We start from the raw sequence: 16,670 nt of genomic DNA, 5'->3' as shown, positions 1-16,670 counted from the left end.
AAATTTTGCTCACTAAGCCACTAAGGTCAAAGAAAGATAATGCCTGCAAAAGGTGGTATAATAAGAGTTGTAGGGTAGCACATGGTAAATTACTCTCTGTACTTAAAACCAGGGACATCAATGACATTAAAATTGCCCGGACGTCATATAAACAAGTATTGTGGGCAGCTACGAGGGAGTGGGATGACAAATATTGGGCAGAACTCCTTTTGGCGTGCCAAACATCCAACCAAACGAAGTTTTGGGAGACTGTAAGGTGGGCCAGGAATCCGGATTCTCAAATACCTGTGAACCATGTTTCTGCAGTAGATTGGGTGGTTTTCTACTCTGCTCAATTTAAAGACATGAGTGCAGCACATGAAACACAGCAGATGCTTACACCAGATCTGACTCCCTCTGATGGTGCCGTGCTTACCTTTTCATGTACCGAGACTGAGCATGCCCTTAGTTTGGTACAGTCAGGGAAAGCACCTGGCCTGGATGCAATCCCAGCAGATCTTTTTAAATTGAATCTTGATGTATGGGTCCCGTACATAACCAAGTTGGCTAACGCCATTGCAGCAGGGGCTAGGATCCCCGACTCCTGGAAAGGGGCGGAGATCTTACCTGTTTTCAAAAAAGGGGATCGTTCAATCCCAGGAAATTACCGCCCTATAAGTCTGATTGATTCACTCCAAAAAATAGTGGCTAGGATGGTACTGGCAAGAATACAGGGGTGGATCGAGTTGGAAAACATACTGTCCCCCATGCAAGCTGGGTTCAGACTGGGCACTAGCACCATAGACCAGGTCTTTAGACTCACCATGTTATATTGGAAGGTGGTTCTGTTGGGTGGAGGGGTAATTTATGCCGCTTTTGTGGACTTTAAGTCAGCTTTCGACTTGGTTCCAAGAGCTAAATTGTGGGACTCATTGAGATTTATGGGCCTTCCCGTAGAACTTCTGGACATAGTTATGAGATTACACGAGGACAACTTTGCCAGAGTTAGGTGGGGTAAACAAGGACAGGTGACCGACAGCTTCCCGGTGACACGTGGGGTGCGCCAAGGATGTGTGTTGGCCCCTACCCTTTTTCTTTTGTTCATCAACTAGGTAGTCAATTTCTTTTCCACATCCCAGACAGATGCACCATCTCTGGGCGGGTCTAAATACCCGATGTTAATATTTGCTGATGACACCCTGCTTCTTTCTAAAACTCGCAGTGGGTTACAAACAGCCCTGAATAGGTTCGCAGAGTTTTGCAGGGTCAATGGCCTACAGATTAATGTTGATAAAACCAAATTTATGGTCTTCAGTAATAAAAATCCAATTACCAGCTCTGTTAGCTTGAATGGTGTTCCGATAGAACAGGTGAAGACAATGACTTATCTGGGTGTGACTTTGGATTATCATCTAAGTTGGAAACCCCAGATTGAGGCATTATATCTCAAATTTGTACGACTCACGGGTTGTTTGCTTCTGGAACAAAAGAAATCCCTGACTAAACGAATCACCCCGGTACTTAAAATCTATGAAGCCAAGATAAACGCAGCCACCTTGTATGGTGCAGATATTTGGGGTTTTAAAGATTTATCCCTCCTGGTCAAAGCACAGAATAAGTTTTTGCGAAATTTAGTAGGCCTTCCTCAGTCTACACCCACAAAACCGCTGTTGCTAGACTTAGGTTGTAAACCCTTAAATGAGATGGCCCGGTACCGCTTGGTGGCATTATGGCGACGGATCTGGACGACTCCAGGAGCTCAGCCTTTTTGCTAAAGAACTAGAAGAGGTTAAATCTTTGTGGGGAGCTTCTAGAATCCCATGGTTTATGGAAGTGAAAAAGGCTTTGCTAGAAATGGGTCTCCATCAGCTCTGGATTAATCCGGGGGGTTCCATCTTTCCCTCCAAACAAGATTTTAAAGACCAGTTTTGGGCACCTGTTAGGTTAACTGCAGTCATCCAATCGGAGGACACTAACTTAACAGGTCTTTTTCTGACTTATAAACTGACACCTTCCCTTGAGCCATACTGGGATGTGATTTGCAAAACCCTCGACCGGAAATTATATCACCAATTCCGTGTCGGGGCGCTCCCTATTAACTCCTTTACTGCAAATTGGAATGTGAACTCAAATAACTGCTGTCCTTGGTGTCCGGGTCATCTAGAGAGCATTGGTCACTTTTTTTTCGCCTGCCCAGCCTATCGTGCCCCACGCCTAAAATGGATTAAACCCTTAAGTTGTAGACTGGATAACAAGGGGTACCTTGAAGCCCTGAGGACATTTCGTACCAACCTTTCAGAGTTTATTGTGGTTGGTGTGGCCAAGTTCCTAGGCTGGGCATGGATAATTCGTACAAGGAACTCGAACATTTCATGATGGTTTTATATATTGATGCTGATCTATAATAGAATCGGTGTAAAGATATTTTATTGAAAAGTCCTTATTAATTGTTTAATAACATTTTAAATGTTGTACTGACATGATGGCTTAATATTTTATGAATTGTATATTGTCTTTCATGAATTTTATTTCGAAATAAAGACTTATTGAAACTGTGAAACTGTGCAATAAGCCTTTTACTGATCATTAGCTTTTAACCTGTGGTTCTGCAACATAACTAACCATGTGTTTGCTTATGTAATGTGTGCTGCATTCTAAACCATAAAACATTTACTATACAGATAGACTCCAGCGCCTAGGAGTGCAGTTGGTGGCAAGTGGCGCTTTACAAGGACCATCCAGTGGATTGCAACAAGCCCTTCCCACAGCCTGTTTTATTAGTAACCAGCAAGCCCGCTATAACGTGTTCCTGTTTTTGGTGACTATCTCAGGGGTGGGGAGCGGGTGAGAATGAGTGAGTGAAGGACCGCTGAAAGGAAGCGGTCACGTGACCTTGCAAGGCAGTGGAGACCGCGGAGGGGATTGCTGGCGTTCTTGCTCTCTCTCCGTGAACGCTCTCCTGGAAATTGAAAAACACGCTGTGGCTTGAAAGAGCATGATTTACAGGCCGGTTCCATTATGGGCGGAGAAGCACAGGACAAGCAGCCATGGGGAGCTCGGGATGGAGAAAGCGACTGCGGGAGGCGGGTGATTGGGGGACAGGACAAGAAGCAAGATAAGAACAGGATTTACAGGCCTGTTTACAGAAACGGCGCAGTGCTCGGAGCGAGTGAAAACACAACCGCTCCTGAGGAGGGCTATTAAACAAAGAAAAAAGAATTCACAAAATGGTCAATAAATGGGAGGAGTGAATGGGTAGGAGCCATTGATCCGTGCTCTTGGGGTGGGCTAAACACAGGAAGAGGCATGACGCATGCAAGGACAAATTAGGGGCAACGAAGAAGCCAGTACCTGGGAAGTCGATGGGCGGCTGATGCGCATAAAGGATATACAACATGTCTCTTTCAGGAGAGCGCATGCGCTGTCCAGAGTGGAGACCTAAAAAGTAGCATTAGCTTCTGTACACTTCTGCAAAAGGGCAATGTATGCACATTTTTCTAGCAAAGCAGAAGCTGAGAACGAATGGCCCTCTTTCCGCTCCATAGGACACTGTTAATAATAAAGGTATAAGGCGCAGGGGTGAGGTTCACACGCATGGACCGGCTGATGATTGGAGTTGTTTGCTGAATTCTCAGATAACGTATGTGGGGAAACTAGGCCTGCCACAGCACAGTAAAGCCTACTGTAGTAATGCGGCCGCCAGGTTGGCTGGCTGAAAAGATTATTGATGCATTCAGCAGAAATAGAATACCAGTTTAGGTATGTGTGATGAAATAGCATTGGGGTCTTTTTAACCTTCGTCCTAATCTGCATATCATCTGCTGAGTTGATAATTATAATGATCGTTTCGCTACACTCCCTGAACAAGTACTTACTAATCATCTAATTGTGATGCCATTGTGTGCAGCTGTTGATTCAGAGGCGTTTGCAGATGATAGAATCTCTGAGAGGTCTGTCTGACTCTTACAATCCTTGTCTAATAGAGCAGAACTCGCTAGCAGGGGATGGGAGACAACTTCCGGTTCTTCCTTTCTTAGAAAAGGGTGCATTTCCTGTCGGGATACAGCGAGTGTGACAAAAATAACATGAGGGTGAACATGGCACCTGGCGAGAAAGAATTACTGACTAACGAATGTCAGCGTCTGGCCTGCAGAGAAGGCATCACAAACTGACTGCAAGCATAGCAGGAAATCAGCAGCATTACTGACAAACCTGGAAAGAGTCACACACTGACTGCCAGCACAGCAGGAAACCAGCAGCATTGCTGACAAACCTGGGATGAGTCACACAACACTGCCAGCACAGCAGGAAACAAGCAGCATTGCTGACAAACCTGGGATGAGTCACGCAACACTGCCAGCACAGCAGGGAATCAGCAGCATTACTGACAAACCTGGAATGAGTCACACACTGACTGCCAGCACAGCAGGAAACCAGCAGCATTGCTGACAAACCTGGGATGAGTCACACAACACTGCCAGCACAGCAGGAAACAAGCAGCATTGCTGACAAACCTGGGATGAGTCACACACTGACTGCAAGCACAGCAGGAAACCAGCGGCATTACTGACAAACCTGGGATGAGTCACACACCACTGCAAGCACAGCAGGAACTCAGCAGCATTACTGAAAAACCTGGGATGAGTCGAACACCACTGCAAGCACAGCAGGAAATCAGCACCATTACTGACACACCTGGGATGAGTCACACACTGACTGCTAGCACAACAGGAAACCAGCAGCATTGCTGACAAACCTGGGATGAGTCACACACACTGCCAGCACAGTAGGAAACCAGGGGCATTACTGACAAACCTGGGATAAGTCACACACCAATGCCAGCACAGCAGGAAATCATCAGCATTACTGACAAACCTGGGATGAGTCACACACTGACTGCCAGCACAGCAGGAAATCAGGGGCATTACTGACAAACCTGGGATAAGTCACAAACCAATGCCAGCACAGCAGGAAATCATCAGCATTACTGACAAACCTGGGATGAGTCACACACTGATTGCCAGCACAGCAGGAAATCAGGGGCATTACTGACAAACCTGGGATGAGTCAAACACCACTGCAAACACAGCAGGAAATCAGCAGCATTACTGACAAACCTGGGATGACTCACACACTGACTGCTAGCACAACAGGAAACCAGCAGCATTGCTGACAAACCTGGGAGGCGTCACACACACTGCCAGCACAGCAGGAAACCAGGGACATTACTGACAAACCTGGGATAAGTCACACACCACTGCCAGCACAGCAGGAAATCAGCAGCATTACCGACAAACCGGGGATGAGTCACACACTGACTGCCAACACAGCAGGAAATCAGCAGCATTACTGACAAACCTGGGATGAGTCACACACTGACTGCCAGCACAGCAGGAAATCAGGGGCATTACTGACAAACCTGAAATGCAGTAGCAGTAGGAGTAGCAGTAGCCACCTCCAAACTTTGGAACCAACTACCCACTGAGCTAAGATTCCTAACGTCCGAACCCCAATTCAGGAAGAAACTAAAAACCTGGTTATTCTCACAGATCTAAAAAACTCTCCACTCCTCTCCATCCCTCCTGAGAATAGGTCTTCAGCGCAGGGACACCTCCGTTGGAGGTAGCTGCGCGCTCTACAAAATTCTAAATAAATAATAAATAAATGAGTCACACACTGACTGCCAGCACAGCAGGAAACCAGCAGCATTACTGACAAACCTGGGGTGAGTCACACACCACTGCAAGCAAAGCAGGAAATCAGCAGCATTACTGACAAACCTGGGATGAGTCACACACTAACTGCCAGCACAGCAGGAAATAAGCAGCATTACTGACAAACCTGGGAAGAGTCACACACCACTGCAACACAACAGGAAATCAACAGCATTACTGACAAACCTGGGATGAGTCACACACTGACTGCCAGCACAACAGGAAACCAGCAGCATTGCTGACAAACCTGGGACGAGTCACACACACTGCCAGCACAGCAGGAAACCAGGGGCATTACTGACAAACCTGGGATAAGTCACACACTGACTGCCAGCACAGCAGGAAATCAGCGGCATTACTGACAAACCTGGGATGGTCACACACTGACTGCCAGCACAGCAGGAAACCAGCGGCATTACTGACAAACCTGGGATGAGTCACACACCACTGCAAGCACAGCAGGAAACCAGCGGCATTACTGACAAACCTGGGATAAGTCACACACCACTGCAAGCACAGCAGGAAATCAGCAGCATTACTGACAAACCTGGGATGAGTCACACACTGACTGCCAGCAGAGCAGGGAATCAGCAGCATTACTGACAAAACTGGGATGAGTCACACACTGACTGCCAGCACAGCAGGAAATAAGCAGCATTACTGACAAACCTGGGAAGAGTCACACACCACTGCAAGCACAGCAGGAAACCAGCGGCATTACTGAAAAACCTGGGATGAGTCACACACCACTGCAAGCACAGCAGGAAACCAGCGGCATTACTGACAAACCTGGGATGAGTCACACACCACTGCAAGCACAGCAGGAAATCAGCGGCATTACTGTCAAACCTGGGATGAGTCACACACTGACTGCCAGCACAGCAGGAAATCAGCAGCATTACTGACAAACCTGGGATGAGTCACACACTGACTGCCAGCACAGCAAGAAATAAGCAGCATTACTAACAAACCTGGGAAGAGTCACACACCACTGCAAGCACAACAGGAAATCAGCAGCATTACTGACAAACCTGGGATGAGTCACACACTGACTGCTAGCACAACAGGAAACCAGCAGCATTGCTGACAAACCTGGGACGAGTCACACACACTGCCAGCACAGCAGGAAACCAGGGGCATTACTGACAAACCTGGGATAAGTCACACACTGACTGCCAGCACAGCAGGAAATCAGCAGCATTACTGACAACCCTGGGATGAGTCGCACACTGACTGCCAGCACAGCAGGAAATCAGCAGCATTACTAACAAACCTGGGATGAGTCACACACTGACTGCCAGCACAGCAGGAAATAAGCAGCATTACTGACAAACCTGGGAAGAGTCACACACCACTGCAAGCACAGCAGGAAACCCGCGGCATTACTGACAAACCTGGGATGAGTCACACACCACTACAAGCACAGCAGGAAATCAGTGGCATTACTGACAAACCTGGGATGAGTCACACACTGACTGCCAGCACAGCAGGAAATCAGCAGCATTACTAACAAACCTGGGATGAGTCACACACTGACTGCCAGCACAGCAGGAAATAAGCAGCATTACTGACAAACCTGGGAAGAGTCACACACCACTGCAAGCACAGCAGGAAACCCGCGGCATTACTGACAAACCTGGGATGAGTCACACACCACTACAAGCACAGCAGGAAATCAGTGGCATTACTGACAAACCTGGGATGAGTCACACACTAACTGCCAGCACAGCAGGAAATCAGCAGCATTACTGACAAACCTGGGATGAGTCACACACTGACTGCCAGCACAGCAGGAAATAAGCAGCATTACTGACAAACCTGGGAAGAGTCACACACCACTGCAAGAACAACAGGAAATCAGCAGCATTACTGACAAACCTGGGATGAGTCACACACTGACTGCTAGCACAACAGGAAACCAGCAGCATTGCTGACAAACCTGGGATGAGTCACACAAACTGCCAGCACAGCAGGAAACAGGGACATTACTGACAAACCTGGGATAAGTTACACACCACTGCCAGCACAGCAGGTACTCAGCAGCATTACTGACAAACCGGGGATGAGTCACACACTGACTGCCAGCACAGCAGGAAATCAGCAGCATTACTGACAAACCGGGGATGAGTCACACACGGACTGCCAGCACAGCAGGAAACCAGCAACATTACTGAAAAACCTGGGGTGAGTCACACACCACTGCAAGCAAAGCAGGAAATCAGCAGCATTACTGACAAACCTGGGATGAATGACACACCGACTTCCAGCACAGCAAGAAACCAGCAGCATTACTGACAGACCTGGGATGAGTCACACACCACTGCAAGCAAAGCAGGAAACCATCGGCATTACTGACAAACCTGGGATGAGTCACACACCACTGTAAGCACAGCAGGAAACCAGCGGCATTACTGACAAACCTGGGATGAGTCACACACCACTGCAAGCACAGCAGGAAATCAGCGGCATTACTGACAAACCTGGGATGAGTCACACACTGACTGCCAGCACAGCAGGAAATCAGCAGCATTACTGACATACCTGGGATGAGTCACACACCACTGCAAGCACAGCAGGAAATCAGCGGCATTACTGACAAACCTGGGATGAGTCACACACCACTGCAAGCACAGCAGGAAACCAGCGGCATTACTGACAAACCTGGGATGAGTCACACACTGACTGCTAGCACAACAGGAAACCAGCAGCATTGCTGACAAACCTGGGACGTGTCACACACACTGCCAGCACAGCAGGAAACCAGGGGCATTACTGACAAACCTGGGATAAGTCACACACTGACTGCCAGCACAGCAGGAAAGCAGCAGCATTACTGACAAACCTGGGATGAGTCGCACACTGACTGCCAGCACAGCAGGAAATCGGAGCCATTACTGACAAACCTGGGATGAGTCACACACTGACTGCCAGCACAGCAGGAAATCAGCAGCATTACTAACAAACCTGGGATGAGTCACACACTGACTGCCAGCACAGCAGGAAAAAAGCAGCATTACTGACAAACCTGGGAAGAGTCACACACCACTGCAAGCACAGCAGGAAACCCGCGGCATTACTGACAAACCTGGGATGAGTCACACACCACTACAAGCACAGCAGGAAATCAGTGGCATTACTGACAAACCTGGGATGAGTCACACACTGACTGCCAGCACAGCAGGAAATCAGCAGCATTACTGACAAACCTGGGATGAGTCACACACTGACTGCCAGCACAGCAGGAAATAAGCAGCATTACTGACAAACCTGGGAAGAGTCACACACCCCTGCAAGCACAACAGGAAATCAGCAGCATTACTGACAAACCTGGGATGAGTCACACACTGACTGCTAGCACAACAGGAAACCAGCAGCATTGCTGACAAACCTGGGATGAGTCACACAAACTGCCAGCACAGCAGGAAACAGGGGCATTACTGACAAACCTGGGATAAGTTACACACCACTGCCAGCACAGCAGGTACTCAGCAGCATTACTGACAAACCGGGGATGAGTCACACACTGACTGCCAGCACAGCAGGAAATCAGCAGCATTACTGACAAACCGGGGATGAGTCACACACTGACTGCCAGCACAGCAGGAAACCAGCAGCATTACTGAAAAACCTGGGGTGAGTCACACGCCACTGCAAGCAAAGCAGGAAATCAGCAGCATTACTGACAAACCTGGGATGAATGACACACCGACTTCCAGCACAGCAGGAAACCCGCGGCATTACTGACAAACCTGGGATGAGTCACACACCACTACAAGCACAGCAGGAAATCAGTGGCATTACTGACAAACCTGGGATGAGTCACACACTGACTGCCAGCACAGCAGGAAATCAGCAGCATTACTGACAAACCTGGGATGAGTCACACACTGACTGCCAGCACAGCAGGAAATAAGCAGCATTACTGACAAACCTGGGAAGAGTCACACACCACTGCAAGCACAACAGGAAATCAGCAGCATTACTGACAAACCTGGGATGAGTCACACAAACTGCCAGCACAGCAGGAAACAGGGGCATTACTGACAAACCTGGGATAAGTTACACACCACTGCCAGCACAGCAGGTACTCAGCAGCATTACTGACAAACCGGGGATGAGTCACACACTGACTGCCAGCACAGCAGGAAACCAGCAGCATTACTGAAAAACCTGGGGTGATTCACACACCACTGCAAGCAAAGCAGGAAATCAGCAGCATTACTGACAAACCTGGGATGAATGACACACCGACTTCCAGCACAGCAAGAAACCAGCAGCATTACTGACAAACCTGGGATGAGTCACACACCACTGCAAGCACAGCAGGAAACCAGCGGCATTACTGACAAACCTGGGATGAGTCACACACTGACTGCTAGCACAACAGGAAACCAGCAGCATTGCTGACAAACCTGGGATGAGTCACACACTGACTGCCAGCACAGCAGGAAATCAGCAGCATTACTGACAAACCTGGGATGAGTCACACACTGACTGCCAGCACAGCAGGAAATAAGCAGCATTACTGACAAACCTGGGAAGAGTCACACACCACTGCAAGCACAACAGGAAATCAGCAGCATTACTGACAAACCTGGGATGAGTCACACACTGACTGCTAGCACAACAGGAAACCAGCAGCATTGCTGACAAACCTGGGATGAGTCACACAAACTGCCAGCACAGCAGGAAACAGGGGAATTACTGACAAACCTGGGAAGAGTCACACACCACTGCAAGCACAACAGGAAATCAGCAGCATTACTGACAAACCTGGGATGAGTCACACACTGACTGCTAGCACAGCAGGTACTCAGCAGCATTACTGACAAACCGGGGATAAGTCACACACTGACTGCCAGCACAGCAGGAAATCAGCAGCATTACTGACAAACCGGGGATGAGTCACACACTGACTGCCAGCACAGCAGGAAACCAGCAGCATTACTGAAAAACCTGGGGTGAGTCACACACCACTGCAAGCAAAGCAGGAAATCAGCAGCATTACTGACAAACCTGGGATGAATGACACATCGACTTCCAGCACAGCAGGAAACCCGCGGCATTACTGACAAACCTGGGATGAGTCACACACCACTACAAGCACAACAGGAAATCAGTGGCATTACTGACAAACCTGGGATGAGTCACACACTGACTGCCAGCACAGCAGGAAATCAGCAGCATTACTGACAAACCTGGGATGAGTCACACACTGACTGCCAGCACAGCAGGAAATAAGCAGCATTACTGACAAACCTGGGAAGAGTCACACACCACTGCAAGCACAACAGGAAATCAGCAGCATTACTGACAAACCTGGGATGAGTCACACACTGACTGCTAGCACAACAGGAAACCAGCAGCATTGCTGACAAACCTGGGATGAGTCACACAAACTGCCAGCACAGCAGGAAACAGGGGCATTACTGACAAACCTGGGATAAGTTACACACCACTGCCAGCACAGCAGGTACTCAGCAGCATTACTGACAAACCGGGGATGAGTCACACACTGACTGCCAGCACAGCAGGAAATCAGCAGCATTACTGACAAACCTGGGATAAGTCACACACTGACTGCCAGCACAGCAGGAAACCAGCAGCATTACTGAAAAACCTGGGGTGAGTCACACACCACTGCAAGCAAAGCAGGAAATCAGCAGCATTACTGACAAACCTGGGATGAATGACACACCGACTTCCAGCACAGCAAGAAACCAGCAGAATTACTGACAAACCTGGAATGAGTTACACACCACTGCAAGCACAGCAGGAAACCAGCGGCATTACTGACAAACCTGGGATGAGTCACACACCACTGTAAGCACAGCAGGAAACCAGCGGCATTACTGACAAACCTGGGATGAGTCACACACCACTGCAAGCACAGCAGGAAATCAGCGGCATTACTGACAAACTTGGGATGAGTCACACACTGACTGCCAGCACAGCAGGAAATCAGCAGCATTACTGACATACCTGGGATGAGTCACACACCACTGCAAGCACAGCAGGAAATCAGCGGCATTACTGACAAACCTGGGATGAGTCACACACCACTGCAAGCACAGCAGGAAACCAGCGGCATTACTGACAAACCTGGGATGAGTCACACACCACTGCAAGCACAGCAGGAAACCAGCAGCATTACTGACAAACCTGGGATGAGTCACACAGACTGCCAGCACAGCAGGAAATAAGCAGCATTATTGACAAACCTGGGAAGAGTTACACACCACTGCAAGCACAGCAGGAAACGAGCAGCATTACTGACAAACCTGGGATGAGGTTGGTGCTGTCTTTTCTGATTTCTGCAGCAAGATGATCAATGAGCATGGAAACCTGTTCTTCTTTCCTCAAACAAGCATCCCCATTCAGAAGTGGAAATTCTGTGGAACAGATAAAAATAACTCTGTTTACAGAAACTAACTAATTATACATTTTAAACAGTGAAAAGTGTCCAGCACATTCTTCAGAAAAGGTCCAATTCTGTCATCAGGTTTATGGATTCTCAAACCTACTCCTGATGATTTAATTACTTGATCACACGACTTGTGCACACTGTCTTAGTTACCATCTTTGTAAGTGACATTTCGCCTTACTTCGATGACGTGAATATGTCCAAAGGCACAATCGGAGAAACTTGAAAGATCCGAAACTCACTCATATGAGCTGCAGGTCTTCTACACCTGCATCCCACACACTTTGTCCTCATGAATGTGAGCTGTAGGTCTTCTAAAGCTGCACACCGCACACTTTGTTTACATGCATGTGAGCTGAAGGTCTTCTAAAGCTGCACCCCACACACTTTGTCCTCATGCATGTGAGCTAAAGGTCTTCTAAAGCTGCACCCCACGCACTTTGTCCTCATGCATGTGAGCTAAAGGTCTTCTAAAGCTGCACCCGACGCACGTTGCCCTCATGCATGTGAGCTGAAGGTCTTCTAAAGCTGCACCCCACACACTTTGCCCTCATGCATGTGAGCTGAAGGTCTTCTAAACCTGCACCCACACTTTGCTCACATGCATGTGAGCTGAAGGTCTTCTAAAGCTGTACACCACACACTTTGTCCTCATGCATGTGAGCTGAAGGTCTTATAAAGCTGCCCACCACACACTTTGTCCTCATGCATGTGAGCTGAAGGTCTTCTAAAGCTGCACCCGACGCACGTTGCAAGCACAGCAGGAAATCAGGGGCATTACTGACAAACCTGGGATGAGTCACACACTGACTGCCAGCACAGCAGTAAATCAGCAGCATTACTGACAAACCGACTTTCTGCTAAGGTTAAATCACGTTACCAGTAGTTTTTAGGTATAGATAGTTTTCTTGTCTGCTCACTGTTTTCAACTAGGATAGGAGGCCCCCAGAATAAATTGTTCCATGCCAGGTACTCCTGATCCTATTTTAACCCACCACTACACGTCTATACTATTCTGGCCCCACACCCACACTTCACCATACGGCTGTTGGATAAAAGATCTCAGAGAAAGTGCCCCTTTAGGAAGCCCGTTGGACATTGCACCGCCGGTCCAATGAGGAGCAGCCCATATGATGAAGCATGACACCTGAAAGGGTGTATGAGGGCATTACAATCCAACAAATGGATTTCCAACTGTAGCCCCAACCGGGCGTAGCTGGACCCAACCTTTCGTTGACTCTCTGACTCTGCCACTAGAGGAACAGCATAATACCACTTTTTTGATATTGCTACAGGGGCTCCTATTTATGCTGGACCTCCCACTCCCCTGCGAGTGGAAATAGCCCCTCCGTCCCTCCTCTTTGTTTACAAACGGAATTATTGAACCTGTTGTTGTCACTTTGTGGCTTTCTCCAACTGTGCTGGCTAAAACAAATCTGAAAAGTTACGATTATGCATTGATTTAAGATCTGTCAACAATGCCATCTGGTTAAAGAGTTTTGCAATATATATATTCACTGAAAAAACCAAAGGTTTCAGGAATGTTATAGTTATGCTGACATGTCACTTGTACAAAACCAGAGAAATTCAGCAGTTATAGTTACCAGAGTTAACTATAACTCGCGCCCCCGTAATGCACTGTTTATGACCTCACATATTACATCACTCATGACATGGTCAGTCACATCACTGATGACATCCCAAATGACATCACTGATGACATCATTCAGTGACTATGAGTGTTTCTAAAATGTTTATGAGTGTTAAATATACATACTAAGGTGTATTGCTGTATCAGTTGGTGTATGAGTGGCTGAGTGGATGACTGGAACATGTACCCCTACACCCTCAGCGCCTTGAGACCCTTACGGATGAGCAGTTGTGCTTAACAAATGCCTGATTGATTGATTAATTGGGTGTGTGAGTAACTGTATAAGTCAATAATTAAGCATCTCACTGAATGTATGGGCGAGTGACTTGTGCGAATGTCTGTATCTGTCAGTTGGTGTCTAAGTGGCTGCATGGGTGTGTTAGTGGATATGTGAGTTTCTGTATGGGTGAGTGATTGGTTGTCTGAGTACCTCTATGGGTGTCTGAGTGTCTATGTGGGTGGGAGATGAGCAAGTGGATGAGTCAGTAGCTGTATGGGCTAGTGAGTGTGTGTGTGTGGGGTTGTATGGGTGAGTGAGTGTGTGTATGGCTTTTTCAGTTAGTGAATGGATGTGTCAGAGGTATATGGGTGAGTAAGTGCATATGTGAAAGGCAGTATAGGCGAGTGTTGGAGTATAAGTGACTGTATGTGTGACTGAGTGATTGCGAGAGTGGCCGTATGGGTGAGAGTGTGCTTGTATCAGTAACTGTATAGGTAAGTTAGTATGTGTTAGTAACTGTAAGAATAAATGAGCATGTGTGTGTATGTGTATAGATGTATAGGAGACTAAATGGCTGTGTAATGACTCTATAGGTGACTTAGTAGGTGTGTGAGTAGCTCTATGAGTGACTGACTGTGTGTGTGAGTGGCTGTATGAGTAACTGTATAAGTGAATATTTAAGCATCTCACTGGCTATTTCCTACGTAAAGCTAAAGGCTGTTTTTTGCATCACTGGTTTTTATTTTACTACTTTTTACACTTTCAACTAAAAAGTTAAGTGCCACGATACCTGTTGAAGAATGCTGACATTCAGAAATTCAAATCAATAAAAATATAAAATAAAAAAATAAATAACATCCTCACCCAACTTTACATAACCTAGTCTTCTAAAGACCACATCTCATCAGTCATCAGCAAGTACAAATATGGCTCAAAACGACTTCTACCTTATTTTGAAAAAAAACCTTAACAAAACGTTTAACTACCCTACACCTAGCCTCTTTGACCTCTCAGAATCCAATCATAATACTGCCTCCATGCACTGGGCATACTACCTGTGTCTTCAAATATATGTCATCGTCATCGTACCTTGCTCAAAGCTTCTCCTTCCCCTCCACTCTCATACCCCAATTCACCCTACCTCTCAGGAAGCTTTCAAATAAAAACCTTCAACGTCCCTCTTCCAGAATGTAGGCGTCACTTTCACCATCTACTGCCATCCCAGTAGAGAGCAAGCCTGTCATTCATATCCATCCATAAGGCACTAATGGTAGTCTTACATTTATTTATCAGCTTCTTTTCATAATGCAACCCGTTGTCTTTTTCTGCAATATGTGGCTCACAAAAGTTTTTATCACCTGATATAGTTCATACATATTAATTCAAAATACTGAAAAAGGGTTCATGTAGCACAGTCGAGTTCAAAGTAAGTCCAGGGTGGACCGACCCATGACAAGTATTCAAAGGTAACAAGCGCCTACATAATGAGTTCTATTTAGATTCACTGGGCCCGATTCACAGAACTAACTTAAGACAACATCCTAAACTTACTACCATTTTGGTATTCACAGAAGGCAATTACTCATTTCGGTATTCACAAAAGTTAGGACTCCTAACTTTAGGACTCCTAAATGCCTTCTGTGAATGCCGAAAGTGTCAAAGTTAGAGTTTTTCTCAGTTTAGGAGTAGTAAAGTCAGGACTTCTAACTTTAGGACTCCTAAATACCTTCTGTGAATACCGAAAGTCTTGAAGTTAGGATTTTTCTCAGTTTAGGAGTAGTAAAGTTAGGAGTCCTAACTTCTGTGAATACCGAAATGAGTAAGTGCCTTCTGTGAATACCAAAATGGTAGTAAGTTTAGGATTTTGTCTTAAGTTAGGTATGTGAATCGGGCCCACTGAATCTAAATCGATCCTTTGTGGATACATTACAAATCTTGCACAGACCATGTCAACCTGAACCCAGTCTGGGTGCCCCCGATCCAGCACATACCTGCCTTTATCTTGAATAAACCAAAGAGACAGCATGCGGACTTGACACGACACAGAAGGGCAGCTTGCCTCAGCCTCACACAGATGAAGTCAATCTACAGCCCCCCACCCCAACAGGTTTTACACAATGTGGATGGTAACCACAGTGAGGACAGCAGGGCTTGCACTTCCGGGTCTGTCTGCACCATTCGTCTCTCACGGGACCACTAAGCCGTGAAAAGCCCCCTCTCAGGGCATACTGCCTTCGGTCACAAAACACATGTTCAGGTGTTGCAGACGTGGTTATGAAGACACAGGGAAGAGTGAGCGCTTTTATGTGAACTTTTGACAGATCCTCCAACTGTTGTTCGAAGCTTGTTGAAGGCACAGGGTAGGCTCATGAGTAATACCTTGGACATCCAAACCGCTGTCCTCACCTGTTCTCAGACCATCCTCTCTTTCCTGTTTGTCTGTGTCCTGAAGATTATTCATCTCCTGGGGTGCTTCAATATTGATCTTGAATCGCACACCAGAATCACCCATTATATCATCTGTGACAGGAAGACAGAAATCTGTGATTTATGCTATATCGCTCATCGAGAGGTACATTTTACCAAGATTGTATTTTGGCAACATCATACATCAGAGCTTTTCTAGAAAAGTATTAAAATAACTCAAAAGCTTCAGAATGCAGCATTCCATCTGCCCATGAC

At 46.9% G+C, this 16,670-nt stretch overlaps 1 protein-coding gene across 2 annotated transcripts in view; it reads right to left on the bottom strand.

Moving 5' to 3' along the window:
• Nucleotides 1-16,670, bottom strand: part of LOC144780830 (uncharacterized) — a 71,241-nt gene that overhangs the window by 16,828 nt on the left and 37,743 nt on the right. For both annotated transcript variants that reach the window (XM_078659331.1, XM_078659330.1), the window contains 2 exons: nt 16,395-16,508; nt 11,975-12,085 (listed from right to left, as the gene is read on the bottom strand). In XM_078659331.1, the coding sequence (XP_078515457.1) occupies nt 11,975-12,085; nt 16,395-16,508 (225 nt within the window). The remainder of the gene's footprint in view (nt 1-11,974; nt 12,086-16,394; nt 16,509-16,670) is intronic.

This window comes from Lissotriton helveticus, chromosome 9 (genome assembly GCF_964261635.1).
Source record: "Lissotriton helveticus chromosome 9, aLisHel1.1, whole genome shotgun sequence".
NCBI lineage: Eukaryota > Metazoa > Chordata > Amphibia > Caudata > Salamandridae > Lissotriton > Lissotriton helveticus.
Note: the sequence above shows the minus strand (reverse complement) of the source record. Positions and strands in the feature narration are given on the sequence as shown.